Source organism: Pipra filicauda, unplaced genomic scaffold (genome assembly GCF_003945595.2).
Source record: "Pipra filicauda isolate LSUMZ 115617 unplaced genomic scaffold, ASM394559v2 scaffold336_size1087642_pilon, whole genome shotgun sequence".
Lineage (NCBI taxonomy): Eukaryota > Metazoa > Chordata > Aves > Passeriformes > Pipridae > Pipra > Pipra filicauda.
In genome coordinates, this window is record NW_024104461.1 from 605245 (window position 1) to 623208 (window position 17964).

General features: G+C 63.3%; 2 protein-coding genes across 3 annotated transcripts; both read right to left on the reverse strand.

The window, feature by feature from the left end:
* Window positions 1–2874: 2874 nt before the first annotated feature.
* Window positions 2875–4356, reverse strand: HEXIM1 (HEXIM P-TEFb complex subunit 1). The gene has a single exon (XM_027711959.2). It carries the CDS (start codon window positions 4118–4120, stop codon window positions 3203–3205), a length of 918 nt encoding a protein of 305 aa, XP_027567760.1. The 5' UTR covers window positions 4121–4356; the 3' UTR covers window positions 2875–3202.
* Window positions 4357–5649: 1293 nt separating this feature from the next.
* On the reverse strand, window positions 5650–13480 carry ACBD4 (acyl-CoA binding domain containing 4). Of its 2 annotated transcripts, XM_039384041.1 has the most exons (10): window positions 13370–13480; window positions 13171–13291; window positions 13009–13093; window positions 12818–12938; window positions 10533–10646; window positions 9541–9647; window positions 8251–8401; window positions 6877–7034; window positions 6348–6392; window positions 5650–6092 (listed from the first exon to the last, which is right to left on the reverse strand). In XM_039384041.1, exons 1-10 carry the CDS (start codon window positions 13437–13439, stop codon window positions 5982–5984), a joined length of 1083 nt encoding a protein of 360 aa, XP_039239975.1. In that variant the 5' UTR covers window positions 13440–13480; the 3' UTR covers window positions 5650–5981. The 2 variants fall into 2 exon arrangements, with proteins under 2 accessions (XP_039239975.1, XP_039239974.1); XM_039384040.1 differs by lacking the exons at window positions 8251–8401; window positions 9541–9647 and having other exon boundaries at window positions 13370–13439.
* Between the last annotated feature and the right edge of the window lie 4484 nt (window positions 13481–17964).

The following is a 17964-nucleotide window of genomic DNA, read 5'->3' on the forward strand; positions in this document are numbered from 1 at the left end:
CCAAACCGATTTGATTTTCCAAACCTGCCCAGGTGCTTCAGGGTTTGTGGGGTGGGAGGAGCAGGAGGGGAACAATCCTGAGGGGCTGGAGCTCCCAGCCAGGGTTTGGTGTGTTCCAGATGCACCAAGAGTTGCAGGTTTTCAGTGGTAGTCACACCAGCTGCAGATTATTCTAATTTTTTACCAAGATTCTGCACATCTCACAACCCAGAGGCACCAGGATATTCCCAGCAGCTCCATGAGAGTGTCCTGGAAGGTAAAGCCAGTGAAGGGAGGTGCAGGTAAAGTCTGGCAGGACATGGAGGGGCTGCCAGTGCTGTGTCCCGGGTTATAACCCAGGAGGGGATCAGGGAGCAGCCAAGTTTAATGGGCTCAGCCTGGACTGGGAGATGGGACAGCTCTGAGAGCTGCTGCTGGGACATGGGACAGGATTCGGGGCTCCCCTCACCCCACTGCAGCATTAACAGGCTGATTCCTCCTTTTATTTCCAGTGTTTTCAGGGATCTGCTCTGTCCCTGCACTGGTCTATCCAAGAGGAATGGCTGTTCCTGCAGGTGGGATGTGGGGTAGCCCCAGTTTTGAGTTGGTGCTGTGTTTTCTGCCTCTCCCCAGGACAGAACTTCAGCTCAGAAATTCCAGAAATTTGTTTTCCTCAGCAAACCAACCCCCTGGGAGGGCAGTGGCTGGGAAAGCCCTTTGCCAGAGGGTCTCCCAGTGCCCTGTTTTTCCAAGGCTGATGCCCCAAATCCAGCATTGGTGTTGCCCTCCCACATCCATGGAGTGGTGGTGAGGGGGTTCCTGCCCATGGAGTCCTGGAATGGTTGGGGTTGGAAGGGACCTTAAAGCCTGTTCAGCTCCATGGGCAGGGACACCTTCCACCAGCACAGGTTGCTCCAAGCCCCGTCCAACCTGGCCTTGGACACTTCCAGGGATCCAGGGGCAGCCACAGCTTCTCTGGGCAACCTGTGCCAGGGCCTCCCCACCCTCACAGCAACCAAAACCAACCCCAAACCATTCCACGATTCCAGACTTTTGGTCCCAGGCTGATTCCTGCTGCCATCAGGCTCCAATCAGCTCCAGCCTGGCTCTGAGCCCATCTCTGGAGCTCCTGGGAAGGCTTGGGATGGGGAGCTCTCCTCTTGGCCAGGGAGAAACTCAGGGATGGGCTCCCTGTCCATTACTGACCCTTTGGAGGTTCCAAAGGTCCCCAAATGCTGTTGGTCCGTGTCAGCAGGGGGGTTGGACACGGGAGCTGGAATGAGCCCTTGGGGTTGGGATAACCTGGTTCATTAAAACAGCAGAATAAAGCAGGAAAAGTCAGTGGAGCCAGAGCAGGTTGGAGAGTTGATCATTATAGTCCTTTTTTGGTGTTTTTTAAGGTCTATTTTTTAAAGCATTGGCAGAGAAAATATTGATTTGGGGGCGTTGAACACACAGCAGGTTTGGGGTAAGTGGATGAAGGCAAACCCTTGGATCAAGGTGTTCCCATGGACCAGGAGCTGCATTTCACGGAGTCAGGCCCCTGTGGGACCCAGCCCGGTGCCATCGAGAGAAAACGGGAATCCCGGAGAGGGAATCGCTCGGCGGGGACAGAAACGCCTGGGCTGGAGGAGGAGGGGACAGCGCTCGGCCCCTCTCCCATCCCGCGGGATGCCGCTGGATCATCCCCCGCGCTGCGGTGATGTCATGGCACAGGGAAGGGGCCGGTGGCTCCCGAGCCCGTTTCCTTCCCCCGCCGGTGCCCCAGAGAGGGGAGGGTTAAACCCGGGCCCCCTCCCCCGGCTCCCCCGGCTGCCCCGAAGTTGGTACCGACCCACCTGCGCTGGGGACACTCCTGTCCCCTCCTTAACCCCTCCGTGCCTCCATAAACGCTGGTTTTCCCCCACTGTAGCTTAAACCTGGTGGGACCCTTCCGGTGCCTCAGCGCTGCCCCTTTGACCCCCGACTTTGTACCAACCCACCTGTCCCCTCCACCCCTCACACTAAATTCCCTTATTTTTCTATAAAAGCCTGTTTTTCTCCTGCTTTAGGGAGGTTTGGCCAGGCTGGGGTTAAAAATCTGCCTGACCCTTCCAGCCCCTCAGCGCTGCTGCTTTAACCCTCGACTTTGTACCAACCCACCTGTGCTGGGGACACCCCCCTGCCCTCAATTTTTGTGTAAAAGCCCTTCCCCCCCTCATTCCTGCGGGCAGGATTCCTGCCCAGGCCAATCCCAGCTCCTGCCTCTCCAGGTACAGCTTCCATTACCTCACTCCAATTCCAAGTCCCCTTGGCCTTCGCCTCCACCTTTTTACCCCTTAATTTACCTGTTTCCCCCCAAAAAAAACTTCACTACTTGGAGCTTTTCCTGCTTTTCCCTCCTCCTCCCCCCCTCAGGTGCAGGAGGGAGGTTGAGCCATCGCCTTCCCCTCTCCCTGTCAGCCATTTCAGGGGCCAAGTGCTGACTACCAAAACTTTTCCTTGGGCTGCTCCAACACTTTAAGACTTTTCCCTCACTTGTAGCTTTAACTAGATTTATATTTTTTTTAAGGCAATTTTTGCCCAGATTTCAGTTGATGACCTGGATTCCTACAGACCTGGGAGGAAACAGAGTCAAGTTTAAGTGAACCTTTAGGCAAACAGGCAGACCTCAGGTTACTCCTACCTCAGTGAGTGTCCATCACACCGTTTCACCCCCTTTCCAAGTATTTTTAACTATTTCAACAGCATTCAAATTGAAAATAAAGGGGGGGGAAATAATAACAAAAAAGTGTTAAGTGGGGAATTACAACTAATTTTAATCAAACAACAATTATAACATAATGAAAATAATTCAGGATGTATTCCCTGCTGGAATGCCATCCTGATTATTTTCTAGAAATCACACTGAAACCATTACAGTTACAAGTAATTAAATTTATTAGACCTCTATATTTTTTTATAGTCAGTTTTGGCCAATTTACAGCTTTCCTGGGGAATTTTTTTTCCATTTTTTTTGGTTTAGACACAAAAAAAAAAAAAAATAAAATAAACCCATAAACCAGATATCACCAATACATCAACCCCCCCCTCGCCCCGTCACAGCCACCTAAAAAAGGGGGAGCCCTCGCCTCCCCCCCCAGCGCTTCAGCCCCATAAAAAGGGTCCGCGGCGACTCTGTACAAGGACCGTGTGTGTTCCACCCGGGACTGTAAAAACCCCCCCGCGCCCCCCGTGCCCAGTGTCACTCCCCCGGCTTGCAGGGGCCCTTCTCCTGCCGGGGCAGCTCCTGCTCCCGCAGCAGCCGCAGGTTCTCGGCTCGCAGCCTGTCCACCTCCCGCTCCAGCGCCTGCACCCGCGCCGGGTCCGCCGCCTCCCCTCCGGCTTTTTTGCTCTCCATCCTCAGCCGGTTGTTCTCCTCCTCCATGCGCGACAGGCACTTCTCCAGCTCCAGGTACTCCTTCACCAGCTCCTGCTTGCTCATGTTCTGCAGACTCTCCACATGGTACCGCTCGTACGTCTCCGAGAAGTCCCTCTGCAGAAACTCGCTGCCGTCTCCCCCCATCCCGTCGCTGCCCCCATCCTCGTCCGCCGCCTCCTCCAGGAAATCCTCCTCGCTCGTGTCGTCCGACTTGGCGGCCGCTCGCCGCGGGTACAGCCCGGTCTTCAGGTCAGGCTCCTCCTGGTCGTGGTCCTCCATGAGGAACTGCGTGGTGTTGTAGGGGGCCACGGGCTGCCCCTTGGCGAACATCTCTGCCCGCAGCCGGGAGGCGCGGAGGCTCTGCCGCTCGTCGAACTGCTGCTTCTCCTCCCAGCTCAGCTTCGAGTACGGCTTCCAGCGCCGCTTCTTCTTCGACGGCCGCCGACGGTGCTTCTTCTTGCCGGGCCACTCCTCGGCGCGCCCCACGGCCCGGTACCGCGGGCCGAGGCCGGGACGCGCCGCTCCGCCCGCAGCCGCCGCCGGCCGCCCCTCGGCGCCGCCCGCCGCCGCCTCCGCCCCGGGGGGCGGCAGCCGCCCCGCATCGCCGTCCTCCGCCGGCGCCTCCGCGGGCTGCGCCTCGGGCTCGGGCTGCGCCGGCGGCTCCGGCTGAGCCTCGGAGCGAGGCTCCGGTTCGCACTGGGGCTCCGGCCCCGCTTCCTCAGCGGGCGCCGCGTCGGCCATCGCGGCTTGTGCTCGGCTGCGCTCGCTCCGGGCTGAACGGGGCGCTACCGGCACCTCATAGGGGCCCGGCCCCGCTCAGGCCGCCCCGGCCATGGCCCGGCGGGGTAGGGGGTGGTTAACGCCGCCGGGCCCGCCCCCCCCCCCGCGCGCACCGCACGCTCCCGCCGCGCCCCCGCTGCCGCCGCTCCCTCCCCACTACCCCGACCCGCGCCCGCCGCCGCCCGCTCCCGAACTGCCGCTCCCGGGCCGCCGCCGCGCCTTAAGTACCCGCGCGCGCCGGGCTCCGCCCCGCGCAGGCGCCGCTCCCGGGGCCCTACCCCCGGCCGCGCGCCGGGCCCCGCCCCTGCCGAGCACCGGGAGCCGCGGCCGCCTCGTGGCCAATCGGAGGGCGGCCTGGGGGCGGGGCCGCGCGACGGGGCACGCCCCCCTCTCGGGATTGGCCGGGGATTGGCGCAGGCGGGCGTCACTCACGCGCGGCGCAGCCAATCGCGAGCGGGGAGGTGGGACCGGGCCGTACCACGAGCGCGGGGAGGGGGGCGCTTCCCCGTGCGCGGCCCCGCGACCTTCAGGCGCGCGCCCCCCCACCCCCGCCGGCCCGGCAGTGGGACCGTCCCGAAAGGAGTCCCCGCAACGGGCGGAGGGGCCCGCGGGCGGTGCCGCGGCTCCGGGACCGTCCGCCCCGGCACATCCCCCCTGGGCCCGGGGGGTTCCGGGGAGGTGCGGGGGGTGCCCGGTGGGCCCGGGGGGTGCCGGGCTGGGAGGGGGAGGGGGCGGGCGGAAGGATCCGGGGGCTGCGATGGGTGCGGCGATCGCTGCAGCCGGCGGAGGGAGATGTAAACAAACCTCAGCAGAAAGAAGTCCCTTCTTAAAGGCGCCGCGTCCCCTTTTTTTTTTTTTTCCCAGGGCCGGCGCGGGGCTGCGCTCCCAAAGCCTGGGGGGGGGGGGGGGGGGGGGGGGAAATAAGGCGGAGCGGGGCCTCGTCCCGGTCCCTGGCCCGGTCCTGGCCCTGGCCCCAGTCCCGGTCCTGCCACCCCCACTGGCGATGTCCCCCTTGGGCCCCACGTCCGGGGGCGGGGCTGGGCTCGGGGGGCCCCACGGCCTTGGGGGGACGGGGGAGAACAGGGGGACAGGAGGGCCCGCTGTGGGACACACGGTGGTGGTGTCTGTGTCACCCGCTGTGTCACCTGCCCTGCCCAGCCCCCCGGCCCAGGGGTGGCGCTGGCAGGGGCCTGGTGGCACCGGAGGGCCCCCGCGGGGGCACCGCCACCCCCCTCGCCTGGGGATGGGACCCGGCCTGGGGGGGAGGTTGGGGACTGGGGACAGACCAGGGCAGCTGCCACCGGGGCCTCTGATATGGAGGGGACGGTGGGTGGCCAGCTGGGGACAGTGGGGTGGCCTGGCCAGAGCAGGTGGCCCGGCTAGAGAGGGTGACCATTTGGGGACAGTGTGTGACCATTTGGGGACAGTGTGTGGCCAGGCCAGGCCGCGGGGCCCCATCCCCTCCCCCCACAGGGCACAGGCAGCGGGGCTGCACCGAAAAGGCAACTTTAATCGAGGCAGGCTCGGATGGTGCCCCAGCGCCCCGCCGTGTCCGGGCGGCTGGTCCGGCTGTGCGTGGATGGGATCCCCCAGAGCCCGGGTGGATCCCAAGCGATCCCGGCCCCGCTCCCCTCGGGGCTGGCCCTGAGTGACAGTGGTGGCGCTGGTGGCTCTCGGGGGCTCCCCCGCCCGGGGTGGGTCCCGCCCGCGGAGCCCCCGTGGCTGGTGATGCGATGGGTCCGCGGAGCTCCCCCGGCTGGTGCCAAGCGGGATGGATGGGGTAGGATGGGGTGGCAGCGGGGCCGTGGCGGGCACCTCTTGGTCACCTGTTCCTGCCCTGCCAGCGGCGCAGCAGCCACTGGGTGAGGAAGGGCCAGGTGGCGAGGAAGAGCAGCGTGCGGGGGGACACCGTCAGGGGCCACGGGGACGTCACCTGGTGAGGGACAGAAAGTGGAGCGGGGGGGGGGACAGAGGTCACCAAACCCCCCTGCCCCAGCCCTCCACTGCTTGGTGGTCCTTCACATCCCTCCTCTGGAGATCATCAGCACCGTCCCTGGTGTCTGGAGGCTGGGGACATGTCCCTAGGGATGTCACCTGCCCCCCGCTGTGTCTCCAGGCCCCTGGGGGCCATGGGGTGGGTGGTGAGACAGCAGGGCCACCCCACAGTGCTGCCTCACCCCCAACTCACCTGCGGAGCAAGTGCCGGGTCGGGGTCTGTCCCAGCCGTGTCCCCCTGCAAGACAGGACAGGGTTTGGGGTGCGGGTGGGGCTGGCACCCCCCTTCCAGTGCCTGCACCCCGGGACAGGGAGGGAAGGGGCTGAAGGGAGCCCATGTGGGGCTCCTGTGAGGGATCCAATGGCACAGCTGGGCCAGGACCCCAGGGACAATGGGAATGAGGGGAGCAATGGGAACGATGAGGGCTACAGAAATGGGGAGCCAGTGGGAATAACAGGGGCAATAAGAATGACGGGGGAAATGGGAATGATGAGGGAAGTGGGAATGATGGGAAGCGGTGGGAATGATGGGGAGCAGCAGGAATGGAGGGAGGGCCGGTGGGAATGAGGCAGCAGCAGTTCCCTGCCTGCACTGTGGGGTAGATCAGCCTCGGCCCTGCCGGGAGGTGCCACCACACCCCGGGGTGTCCCTGCCCTCTGGGCCACCCGGGCCAGCCGAGCCCTGCCGGCCCGGGGTGGTGTCCCGGCCCCGCGGCGGGTACCTGTGCCCAGGTGAGCGTCTCCAGCCGGCTCAGCCGCTCCCGCACCCGCCGCAGCTCCTCCTGCAGGGCCTGCACCGCGCTGGCCACGTGGGCCTCCAGCTCCGGGCTGAGCTCGGCGGTGTTCCCGAGGTCCTGCTCCCCCGCGGTGGCCCGGGGATCTGGGGGCACAGAGACGGGCACACGGGTGGCAGGGCAGGCTGGGCACTGCCTCGAGCCCCCCAAGGAGACCCGGAGCTGGCACAGCCCACCCTGCACTGGCAGCAGGTAATGGCTCCCATGGAGTGCCACACGCTGCCCACACCACGGCTGCCCCCAGCCCAGCCCAGCCCAGCAGCCCCACAGTCCTGTGGCACTGGGGCTGTCCCCAGGGACGCGGGCCACCATGGCCCCCCCCAGCAGTGGTGGTGGCAGTGGGTGACCTCCAGCCCACTGATGTGGCAGGTGCAGTGGTGCACATGGGTCACCTTGTGTCACCCGGCACAGGCAGGACACCCAGCACCAGGCAGGACCCCTCGCTGGTAAAGCTGCCTCCCCGCCCACCCTCGGGCCCCAAACCAGCCTGGAAGGCCCTGGGCAGTCTGTGCTGTGAGCGGGGCACAGGCAGGGACTCGCTGCCACCCCCTGAGAGCAGCACCCAGGGACAGCCCAGCCTGGCCAGATCAGCCTCGGTACAGCTTCACTCCCAAGGTCAAGCAGCCCAGTTTGTGGGAACAGTAACATGGGAGACAGGTGGCTGTGCCCAGGCAAGGTGATGACACCAGCCCTGCAGTGCCACCCTGGAGCAGCAAGCTCCAAATGCATCTGGGGACAGCACAGAGGGTGGCAGGAGGCTCCTTGTCCCCTCCCCACAGCACAGGTGGTGCCCCCCAGACACTGGCAGCAGTGGTGGGTGGCACCACAGTAACACGGTGTCCCCAAGACCTCCAGGGGCACAGGGCCCAGTTTTCACCTCCCACCCTCCTGGGGAGAGCTCACCCCTGGCACCACCACATCCAAAGTCACCAGTGGAGCCACAGGACCACTGGCAGGAGCTGGATAGAGGGGGAGCTGGGAATCCTCTATCCCTGCCCAGCTGCTGGAGAGGCCAGCAGAACACTCTCCAAATTTGGACAATTTAGTACCACTGTGAGGAACAGGCAGCGGAGGGGCTGCGTCCTGCAGGGGTAAAGCCACCACACTTGGGGACCAAGGGGTGCTTAGAGGGGACACTCGGGGCTTCCTGCAGCTACAGATGACCCACCCCTGGGTGCTGGAGCCAAACTTGGTCCCTTGTGAGTGGTGGCAGCCCCTGCCCCCCCCTCACACCCCCAGAGCCCCCCAGGCCAGCCTTGCCTGCAGGGGGGAGCAGCAGGAAGGGGCCAAGGCTGCACCCACCTCTCTGGGAGCCCAGGGTTACGAGGTCAGTGCTGCTGCTCCCCTCGGGTCTTCTGCCTTCGCCCCACAGCCCCTGCCCAGCACCATGGGGCTCCAGGGGCTCAGCCCCGGCCTGGATGCCATTTGGGGTGAGGCCCTGCGGCCCCCCAGCCTGTGTGAGGGGGGAGAAGAAGGGCCCTGAGACCCCACTGCCCTCCCTGGGGCTGGGGGGCACGGTGGGTGATGCCAGGGCAGCGGTGGTGCCCCTCTCTGCCTCGTGGTGGGGGGGTGTGTGGCTGAGTGAAGCTGAATCCCACTGGTAACACCAGTCAGCACCCAGTCTGGGAGGTGACAGAGCTCTAGAACCTGAGGGAAGTGAGGTGCCCAGGCTCCAGATGGCAAAAGAGGGGGGGTTTCCTCCCTCCTGTCCACAGTAGACACCTCAAGTGCCAAACCAGGTGGCAGCAGCAGGGAGGAGTGGCAGGAGTGCAGTCAAAGTGGCAGCACTGGCCCTGTGTGGGGCCGTGGGTCTCACTCAGGTGCCCCCCACAGTCAGAACCAAGAAATGAGGGGGGCTGGGGAGGCTCCTCAGCCTCCCGTTGGTAACAGGGAACAGGCTCCAGGAGTGACACGAAGAAGAGGTGCACTGGGTGCCAACACAGTGAGGCTTGCTGGGCTCCCAGGACGGCAGTGCTGAGCAGAGCCAGGAGAGCTGTGCAGTGTGGAGGTGTCTGAGCAGTGTGGGGATGTGTCTGTGCAGTGTGGGGATGTGTCTGTGCAGTGTGGGGATGTGTCTGTGCAGTGTGGGGGTGTCTGTGCAGTGTGGGGATGTGTCTGTGCAGTGTGGGGGTGTCTGTGCAGTGTGGGGGTGTGTCTGTGCAATGTGAAGGTGTCTGAGCAGTGTGGGGATGTGTCTGAGCAGTGTGGGGGTGTCTGTGCAGTGTGGGGATGTGTCTGAGCAGTGTGGGGATGTGTCTGAGCAGTGTGGGGATGTGTCTGTGCAGTGTGGAGGTGTCTGTGCAGTGTGAGGGTGTGTCTGTGCAGTGTGGGGATGTGTCTGTGCAGCGTGGAGGTGTCTGTGCAGTGTGGGGATGTGTCTGAGCAGTGTGGGGATGTGTCTGAGCAGTGTGTGGATGTGTCTGTGCAGTGTGGGGATGTGTCTGTGCAGTGTGGGGATGTGTCTGTGCAGTGTGGGGATGTGTCTGTGCAGTGTGGGGATGTGTCTGAGCAGTTGCAGATGTGCCTGTGCAGCCCAGGCAGGGCAGGGCTGGCAGCTGGCAAAGCCTCCAGTGCTCCCCAGCCCCCCGTTACCTTCTCGGGCTCCCCCTGCTCCAGGGTGTCGCAGTACATGTCCCCCTCGGAGTCACTGGTCACCTGGCTGCCCTCAAGCCCCTCGGGGGCAGGAGCCAGCCCACCTCCTGCAAGGGAAGCACCTGGCTCAGCCACGGGCAGGGCAGGGGGTTCTGGCCATGTCTCAGGGGCAGCAGGTCCCCAGGTGGACAAGGAGGAGCCTGTGTGCACCGGGGGAGGCAGCAGGAGGAGGAAGCTGAGGCGCGGAGCGGGAGGGAATTGGCTCTGTTAACACCACCCAGATCACGGCTGTGATTCCAAGGACTGAATTCCCCCTTCTCCTGCCCACAGTGTCCTGTTCATACAACCCCCCAGCCCCCGGGGCAGCAGCGTGCCCTGTACACAGACAGGGACCCTGCCCGGCTCCCCGGCACTGCCAGCCCCGCTGCTCCAGGGAGGGCACAGCCGGGACGCTGCTCCGTGACCATATTTGCTCCTGGGGGAAAGGCTGAAGCGGCGGGAGGGACCTCCCCGGAGGGAGCACCCTGCCCACCTCCTGCCCACGCCGGGGCACAGCCAGGGGCCCCTCGAGGGGGGCACAGGGCGGCCGTGGGCGAGTGCATGAGGGCTGTGTGAGGAAAGCCAGGGCCGAGCCAGGAATCTCAGTGCCAAGGAAGGGGTGGGCTTGGCTTGAGCCGAGGGAGAACATCCTCACACGGATCATGGACCTTGCAGGGTGATGGTTTCCCAGTCCACGGGGAAACACCCTCCCCTACTTCCTGCAGTTTAGACCCCTTTGCAGAGGTACAAGCGAGGCAGAGTCAATCCCCACACCCAGGGTTCCTCCAGCATGGAGAGCGGGACCCAAGAAGAGCCCCAGTTTGCCTGGAAACACGGGCAGGGCTGGAGCAGAGGTGCCTGAAGCCAACAGCTCTGCAGATGGGTGGAGGCCCAGCCCCAGTGCCTCCTCCACGGGGTGTCTGCCGGGCGCTGGACACACCAGGGAGACCAACCTGGCACGTGCTGCCCGCCCTGCTGCTCCCCGGGCAGGGCATCCTCGGGGCACTCCGGGGCCGGGCTGCTCCCTGGCACATCCTGGGAGGGGCCGTCTGGCTGTTCCCGACTGTCTGCACGGAGGGAACAGGCAGAGGATTAACGTGCTGTGGTGTCCTGGCAGCACTGGCTCTGGGCTGGGCTCAGCACTGCTGCCCAGGAACCAACATGATCTAAACCAGCCAGCAGGGTCTGCCCCACACAGACCACCCGGAGGTGGCAGGGGTGTCCCTGTCCCTGAGCCCCCCCGAGGCAGCAGGCAGAGGGATCAGTGCTGGGTGACAGCTGGGTAAACACTGCCAGGTGACTGTCCTGTCCCCTGGCAGGGCCAACGGCCCATGGCACAACCCACCCCAACAAACAGCCTCACGCAAGAAGTGCTGGCTGCAAGAGCCTTGTCTGGGCAGCAACACCCCAAGAAGAACTTCCTGATGGGGCCCCAGCCCTTCCCACTGCCCCGTGGGGCCTGTGGGGTTAATCCCAGCCCTGCTTCCAGCAGTTCCCAGGACTCTGATCCCTGCTCCTGGGCAGGCAGGTGTGTGGCAATGTTCCCCTGCTGCTCCTTGCCTGCACTTCTCTGCTGTTCCCAACCTGCCTTTGCCATCACGGCAGAACACAGGACCCCCAGAGCCCACTGAAGGGGCAAGGGCAGCCCCCACCCCACACAGGGGTTAGTGCCAGGGCTGCCCCGTTCCAGGACTGTCACCATTCCCTAATGTCTCCCCAGGGTAGGCTGTGACCTTGCAGGGTAAGGTCAGGCAGGGTCCTGTCACCTCCCACAGCACGGCACCTGGACAGACCCGGCTCCAGCCAGCCACATTCACAAGACTCTGGTGAAAGCACCACTCACTGGAGATCTGTTGGGATCTGGAGCCACCCAAGATTTGGGGTCCAAGCGCCACTTTACGATGTTTGTAACCAAACAAAACCAAACCTGCCCAGACTCTCACCTCTGTCCCCCAAAAGCACCTGCCGGAGGCACCTGCCACGCTCTGCTCTCTGAAATCCCCTCTCTGCTCTGGTTCAGGGTAACTAAAGCTGCAATCCCACAGTCTGAAGGTGGGTGGGGGAAGCTTTAACACAAATGACTCAACACACCTCCAGGAGTTCAGTGCTTTACACACTGTCCCAGCCACCTTGGGCTCGTTGGCTCCATGGGCACCGCCAGGTTTAGATTTAAGGGACAGTGGCACCTGTCAGTGACACTCCCAAGTGGATAATGACCAGGAGTTTAGACCTAGCTTCTACAGTCCAGTGAAAAACTGAGCCTGTTTGCCTTTTAAAGGGATTCAGCATCCACATGGAGAACAAAGCACCTGGGTACCACGGGAAGGAGAGGCCACCCTGAAGCCAAGCCTTACAGGCTGCGTGTTTTCAGCATCCCTGTTGGGAGCAGGGAGCTGTCAGGCACAGGACAGCCTGGGGACAGGCAGGGAATGAGTCTGTTTGTCATGGCTCTCCCAAAGCACTGACAGTTCACACACCCGCTGTGAAAATGCCTTGAAAACTCCCGTGCCTGCTGAGCTGACCCAGTGGTGACACGGCACAGCTGACACCTCTCTGAGCCCCCACATCAGCCCCTCGCTCCCCTGGGTGCTCCTCACAAGTCAGATACACCCAGGACAGCCCAGAGCCAGGGGTGGGACAGGCCCCCAGCACCCTCCCAGCACGAGGCAGCGGCCAGAGGCATGGAAAGGGCTGGGAAGGATTCTCCTCTAGCACAGCCCGGATTAAATAATCCCATTTCTCAATCCCAGTTTCTCCACATCCACTCCACGCAAAAACTGGCTGGTCCATCCAGGTGTTTACATCAGATGACCTGGAGGTGAGCCAGAGCCAAGGAAAAGCACAGCCTCCCTGAGAGCTGATCCCTGCTCCACTGTTTACAGGGATTGGGGCCAAGGGGCACTTGGAAGCCAAATCTCAAACTCTCACTGCGAAGTTTCGCAGAGAGAGGGCCCAGACTGAAGAGACATCTGTGTCACGCAACAGGACACTTGTCTGGGGCTGCCCAAACAGCCCCTTGGCAGCAGCTGTGCCACAGCAGGGGGGTCAGGTGGGATGTGGTGTCCCCCATCCCTCAGGGAGCAGCAGCAGGATGTGCCCCGGGGCAGAGCAGAGCCCAGAGGTGTTGTTTGTCCCGGTGCAGCCCCAAGCAGGGACCAGCAGCAGCGCTGTGCCAGGACGGGAGCACAGAGGGGAGGGATGCGCTGGGCACAGCCGGAGCGCAGCAGCTCCCACTCACCCCCTTTCCTCTTGAAGAAGAACTCAGGGGGCCGGGGCATGTCGTGGATCACCTCGTAGAGCGGCTCGAAGTAGCGGAACATCTCCTGCGTGGTCTCGTCCATGGGCACGGTGTCGATGACCTGCGGAGGGACGCGGCTGGACACGGGCGGCCCCGGCAGCGCGGCCCGGCCCCGCCGCCCGCCCCGTTACCTTCTGGGCCACCTTCTTCATCTCCGCCACGTACGCGGCCATCGCCTCCTCCTTGGACATCCTGCCCAGGCTGTGCCACGCGTCCCTGCGGGGCCGGGCGGGTGAGCAGGACCCGGCCCGGGACACGAGCCGGGACCCAACCGGGACATCCCCCGCTCTTACCACTTGTACCGGCCGATGGGGTCCCAGAAGCCGGGCCGCGGGCCCTGGCAGCACCCCGCCGTCGCCTGCTTGTAGTAGCTGTAGAAGCGCAGCATCTCCTCGTAGGAGGGCCGGTACGCCCCTGCGGGACACGGCTCAGCGGGGCCGCCCGGGGGGCGCGGCCGCCCGGCCCCGGCCCCGGCCCCCCCCACCTACTCACCGCTCCGCGGCAGCCCCTGGATCACCTGAACGGCGGCGCGGAACTGCGCCCCGCAGCTCGGCTCCTCCATGGCGGGACCGGGACCGGCCCCAGCCCCGCACCGACCCCGGCACCGGCACCGGCACCGGTGCGGGTCCCTCTCCCTGTGGGGACACTCAGGGCCAATCAGCGCCCGCCTTACATCGGCCCCAGCGCGCCACGCCCAATCACCGCTCGCCTTTCATCGGCCCCTCCAATCAGCGTCCCGCTCCCCGGATGGGACGCCCCGCCCCTTCCCCCCCGCTCCCGGCACTGAGCGCGGTGCGGGCGCCCCCTGCCGGCGAGTGGGTGCAGGTGCGGGGGGCGGTGCCGGCGCCGCCTTGCGGGGATGGGCGGAACTGCAGGGACAGGGACGGACAGTGGGACAGGGATAGTGGGACAGGGATAGTGGGACAGGGACGGACAGTGGGACAGGGATAGTGGGACAGGGATAGTGGGACAGGGATAGTGGGACAGGGACTGGGATAGTGGGACAGGGACGGACAGTGGGACAGGGATAGTGGGACAGGGATAGTGGGACAGGGACTGGGATAGTGGGACAGGGACAGGGATAGTGGGACAGGGATAGTGGGACAGGGACTGGGATAGTGGGACAGGGATAGTGGGACAGGGAGTGGGATAGTGGGACAGGGAGTAGGATAGTGGGACAGGGAGAACAGGATAGTGGGACAGGGACAGGGATAGTGGGACAGGGATAGTGGGACAGGGAGAACAGGATAGTGGGACAGGGAGCGGGATAGTGGGACAGGGATAGTGGGACAGGGAGCAGGATAGTGGGACAGGGAGCGGGATAGTGGGACAGGGATAGTGGGACAGGGAGCGGGATAGTGGGACAGGGACTGGGATAGTGGGACAGGGACTGGGATAGTGGGACAGGGATAGTGGGACAGGGACTGGGATAGTGGGACAGGGATAGTGGGACAGGGAGCGGGATAGTGGGACAGGGATAGTGGGACAGGGATAGTGGGACAGGGACTGGGATAGTGGGACAGGGAGCGGGATAGTGGGACAGGGAGCGGGATAGTGGGACAGGGACTGGGATAGTGGGACAGGGAGCAGGATAGTGGGACAGGGAGCGGGATAGTGGGACAGGGAGCGGGATAGTGGGACAGGGAGCAGGATAGGGCATGGGAGAGTGGGATAGGGCACTGGGAGAGTGGGATAGAGCACAGGAGAGAGGAATAGTGGGACAGGAGAGTGCAGTGGGACAGTGCAGTGGGACAGTGCTCCAGTGCTCCGTGACTCTGCACCAGGCACAGGGACAGTGCTCGGGGACAGCACACTGGGATGTTCACCCACCTGGGCTGTCAGCAGGACAGGGTGGGTGGGAAGTGCCAGGGCACAGCTATTGTCTGGGACACTGGCACAGGGTGCCCAGAGAAGCTGTGGCTGCCCTATCCCTGGAAATGTCCAAGGCCAGGCTGGATGGGACTTGGAGCAACTCGGGGTAGTGGAAGGTGTCCCTGCCCATGGCAGGGGGTGGGAATGGGGTGATCTTTAAGGTCCCTTCCCACCCAAACCATTCTGGGATTCCATGATCAGGATGATACCAGGCATGGGGACAATGCACTGGGCCCACCCACCAAGGGCCCCAGGGGGATGGACCAGGGGCCTGGGACACTGCACTGGGAAACTGGGATGAAGTACTGGGACAGTGCACTGGGGAACTGGGACAGTGGGACAGTGCTGGGACAGTGGCATAGGGGCCCTGGCCAGGGGCACAGTCCCACTGCATGCAGAGTGGGAACATCTGGCTCAGGCAGAGCAATTGTTAATTATTATCCAGCTTTATCCACTGTTACTTTTATCCAGCATATACTTTTATCCACTGTTAATTATTATCCAACTTTATTAATTATGATAGTGAGGAAGGGGCAGAATTTGGGGTCCCCAAGTCCCCGAGGTGAAGCTTTTCCTCCTTCTCCTCTTCTCCTTCCCCCTCTGCTGCGAGGGCTTTCCTTGAAGGCAGGGCACTGTGGGGACATGGGGACATGGGGACATGGGGACATGTCCCTGGAGGTACAAGATGCCCTGGGGATGTGGGATGTTCTGGGGTGTCCTGGGGACTGCCTGGATCCCGTGTTCTCCCAGGGCTGGATTCTGGGATTGGGGTGCAGAGCAGCTTTCAGCAGCCCCATCGTTTCCTCACATGCCAGTTTTTCAACCTTAATCCCACCTCCAAATCCCAAATCCAAGTAGGGCCAACGCCCCACCCCCCCAAACTCCCCTAAATCCCATCCCCCAACCCCTGGAGAAACATTTCCTTTCTAAAAATTGAAGGTAAATAAATAAATAAATAAAATGAAATAAATAAGAAACACAACAAATAAAATCAGCAAAGCCTTTTAAAGCCCCGGCCATTTCCGAGCTCTGACTCAGGATTCCTGCTCGGAACGGCCACAAGGCCTCGCTGGCTCCCGCTCCCGGCAAATCCAGCCCCGAATCCCGAGCGCTGATTCACGGCACACGTGCTGTGCTATAAGCGGCCGGGAATGCTGTTTTCCACGGGATCCTTTCCAACTCGCCGGCGGGCGGGAGAAAATAGCAACGCTGCGGGCGGGGAGAGGGGGAATCGCACCGGGATTTGTTTGTGCTGTGGATTTTGCAGCGAGGGGTGTTTATCCCGGTTCATTTCACCGGGTCAGGGCATCTGTTGCTGAATTCCCGGGAATGCAATTTCCATGGGAGGAAGAGAACTTGGAGCGGAGCCCGGTTGTGGGGTTGGAGGTGAATTTTTGGGGGGACTGTGGTGTCCCCGTGTCCCCAGGGTGTTCAGGAACACAGCCAAGGGACTGCCCAGATGTGCCCCCAGCTGTCCAGATGTTGTGTGAGTTGCCCAGGTCTTGAACAGCAGCCCTGAGGCACTGCCCAGGCTGACCAAATGCTCCCCTGCAGGTGCAAATGTTGCTCTTGGGTAACCAGACATTGCCCCAGGAACGCCCAGATGTTGCTCTGGCTGTCCAAATGTTGCTTGAGGTACACAGGTATCACTCAGGATGCCCAGATATTGCCCAAAAATGCCTGGGTGCTGCCCTGCATGTACAGGTGTTGCTCCAGGATCACCTGAGATCAACAAGGATGCCCAGAAGTTGCCCCAGGGTGTCCGGGTGTTGCTCCAGGTGTCCAGATGTTGCTCCAGGATGTTCCAACATCCCCCAGGGTGCCCAGACACTGCTATGGGTGCCCTGATGTTGCCCTGCATGTACAGATGTTTCACCAGGACAACCAGAGATCACCCAGGAGGTCCAGAAGTTGCCCCAGAGTGCCCCAGTGTTGCCCCAGGGTGCCCAGATGCTGCCCAGATGTTGCTCTAAGTTGCCCAGCTGTCACCCCTGGCTGCCCAACTGTCCCACCCAGGGTCTGACCGTGCTGCTGCCACACTGACCCTAGAGAAAGTCACCTCCTCTCCCTGTCCTGCAGCTCCTGGTCCCCACAGCCTGGCCAGGCCTGGGGTGGCCTCCCTGCTCTCCTGGACACCGTGGATTTTTGGAAGAAGCCTGTGGCCACCCATCCCTCCTTCCCCACCCACCCTCAGCAAGTGGTGGCTGTGGGAGAGGTGACAGAAGGAGAGGGAACAGCCTCAAGCTGTGCCAGAGGAGGGTCGGGTTGGGCATCTGAAAGAATTTCTTCATGGAAAAGGTGGTCAGGCACTGGAAGGGGCTGCCCAGGGAGATGGAGGAGTCCTCATCCCTGGAGGTGTCCAAGGAAGGACTGGACGTGGCACTCAGTGCTCTGGGCTGGTGACAAGGTGGGGATGGGTCACAGGTTGGGCTGGATGATCTTGGAGGGTTTTTCCAACCTCAGGGATTCTGTGATATGTGTGTTTGTGGCTGCACACACACATGGCTGCACACACACACACACACACACACACACACACACACGTGTAAGGACCTGCACACACGTGTGGGGCTCTGGGACTGGCACTGCCCAGCTCATGCTGCTGCCACTCCCTGGCTCCTGCTGCTGTCCCACCAGCAGGGACAGTCACCTGGGGGGCCCAGCACCTGTCTGCAACCCCTCAGCCCTGGTGCCACCCGGCCCATGGGGTGGGGACCGAGCGGGCACAGCAGGACTGGGTCCCCAGGTGCGAGGGCAGAGGGGGTCCCATGGTCCCTTCTGTCCCCGGGTGTGACGGTAGAAGGGGTCCCTTGTGTCCCCACGTCCCCCAGCTGGTGGAAGGGATCCCCTGGTCCCCACCGGCGGTACCGGGGTAGCACCGGCAGCCGTGCCCCCGGGGCAGAGCGGGGTGTCCCTTGGCTGGTCCCCGGGGCGGGCAATGGGGAGTCCCCGTCTGTCTCGGCCCGGCCCCTCGGGCAGAGCGGGACCCGCTGTGCAGAACGAATACCCGGTGCTGCTCTGGCCCGTTCCCGGTGCGGAACGAGCCCCGGGTACAGCCCCGTCCCGGAGCGGCCCCGTCCCCCACCGGCACAAACGGTTAACGCGGCCCGGGCCGCGATGTGGCTCCTCCCGGTCCCTCCCCGCGGCCGGCCCCGGTCCCGGCGGGGCCGCCCAGCCCCAGTCCAGCCCCAGCGCCGACCTCCGCCACCGCCCAG

Bases quoted from the DNA above. Each gene is read 5' to 3' on its own strand.
- HEXIM1 (XM_027711959.2), bottom strand. From the start codon at position 4,120: ATGGCCGACGCGGCGCCCGCTGAGGAAGCGGGGCCGGAGCCCCAGTGC.
- ACBD4 (XM_039384041.1), bottom strand. From the start codon at position 13,439: ATGGAGGAGCCGAGCTGCGGGGCGCAGTTCCGCGCCGCCGTTCAGGTG. The intron at 13,094-13,170 runs GTAAGAGCGGGG...CCGGCCCCGCAG, and splicing joins CCCATCGGCCGGTACAAGTG to GGACGCGTGGCACAGCCTGG. The intron at 9,648-10,532 runs GTTGGTCTCCCT...CTTCCCTTGCAG, and splicing joins GGGCGGGCAGCACGTGCCAG to GAGGTGGGCTGGCTCCTGCC.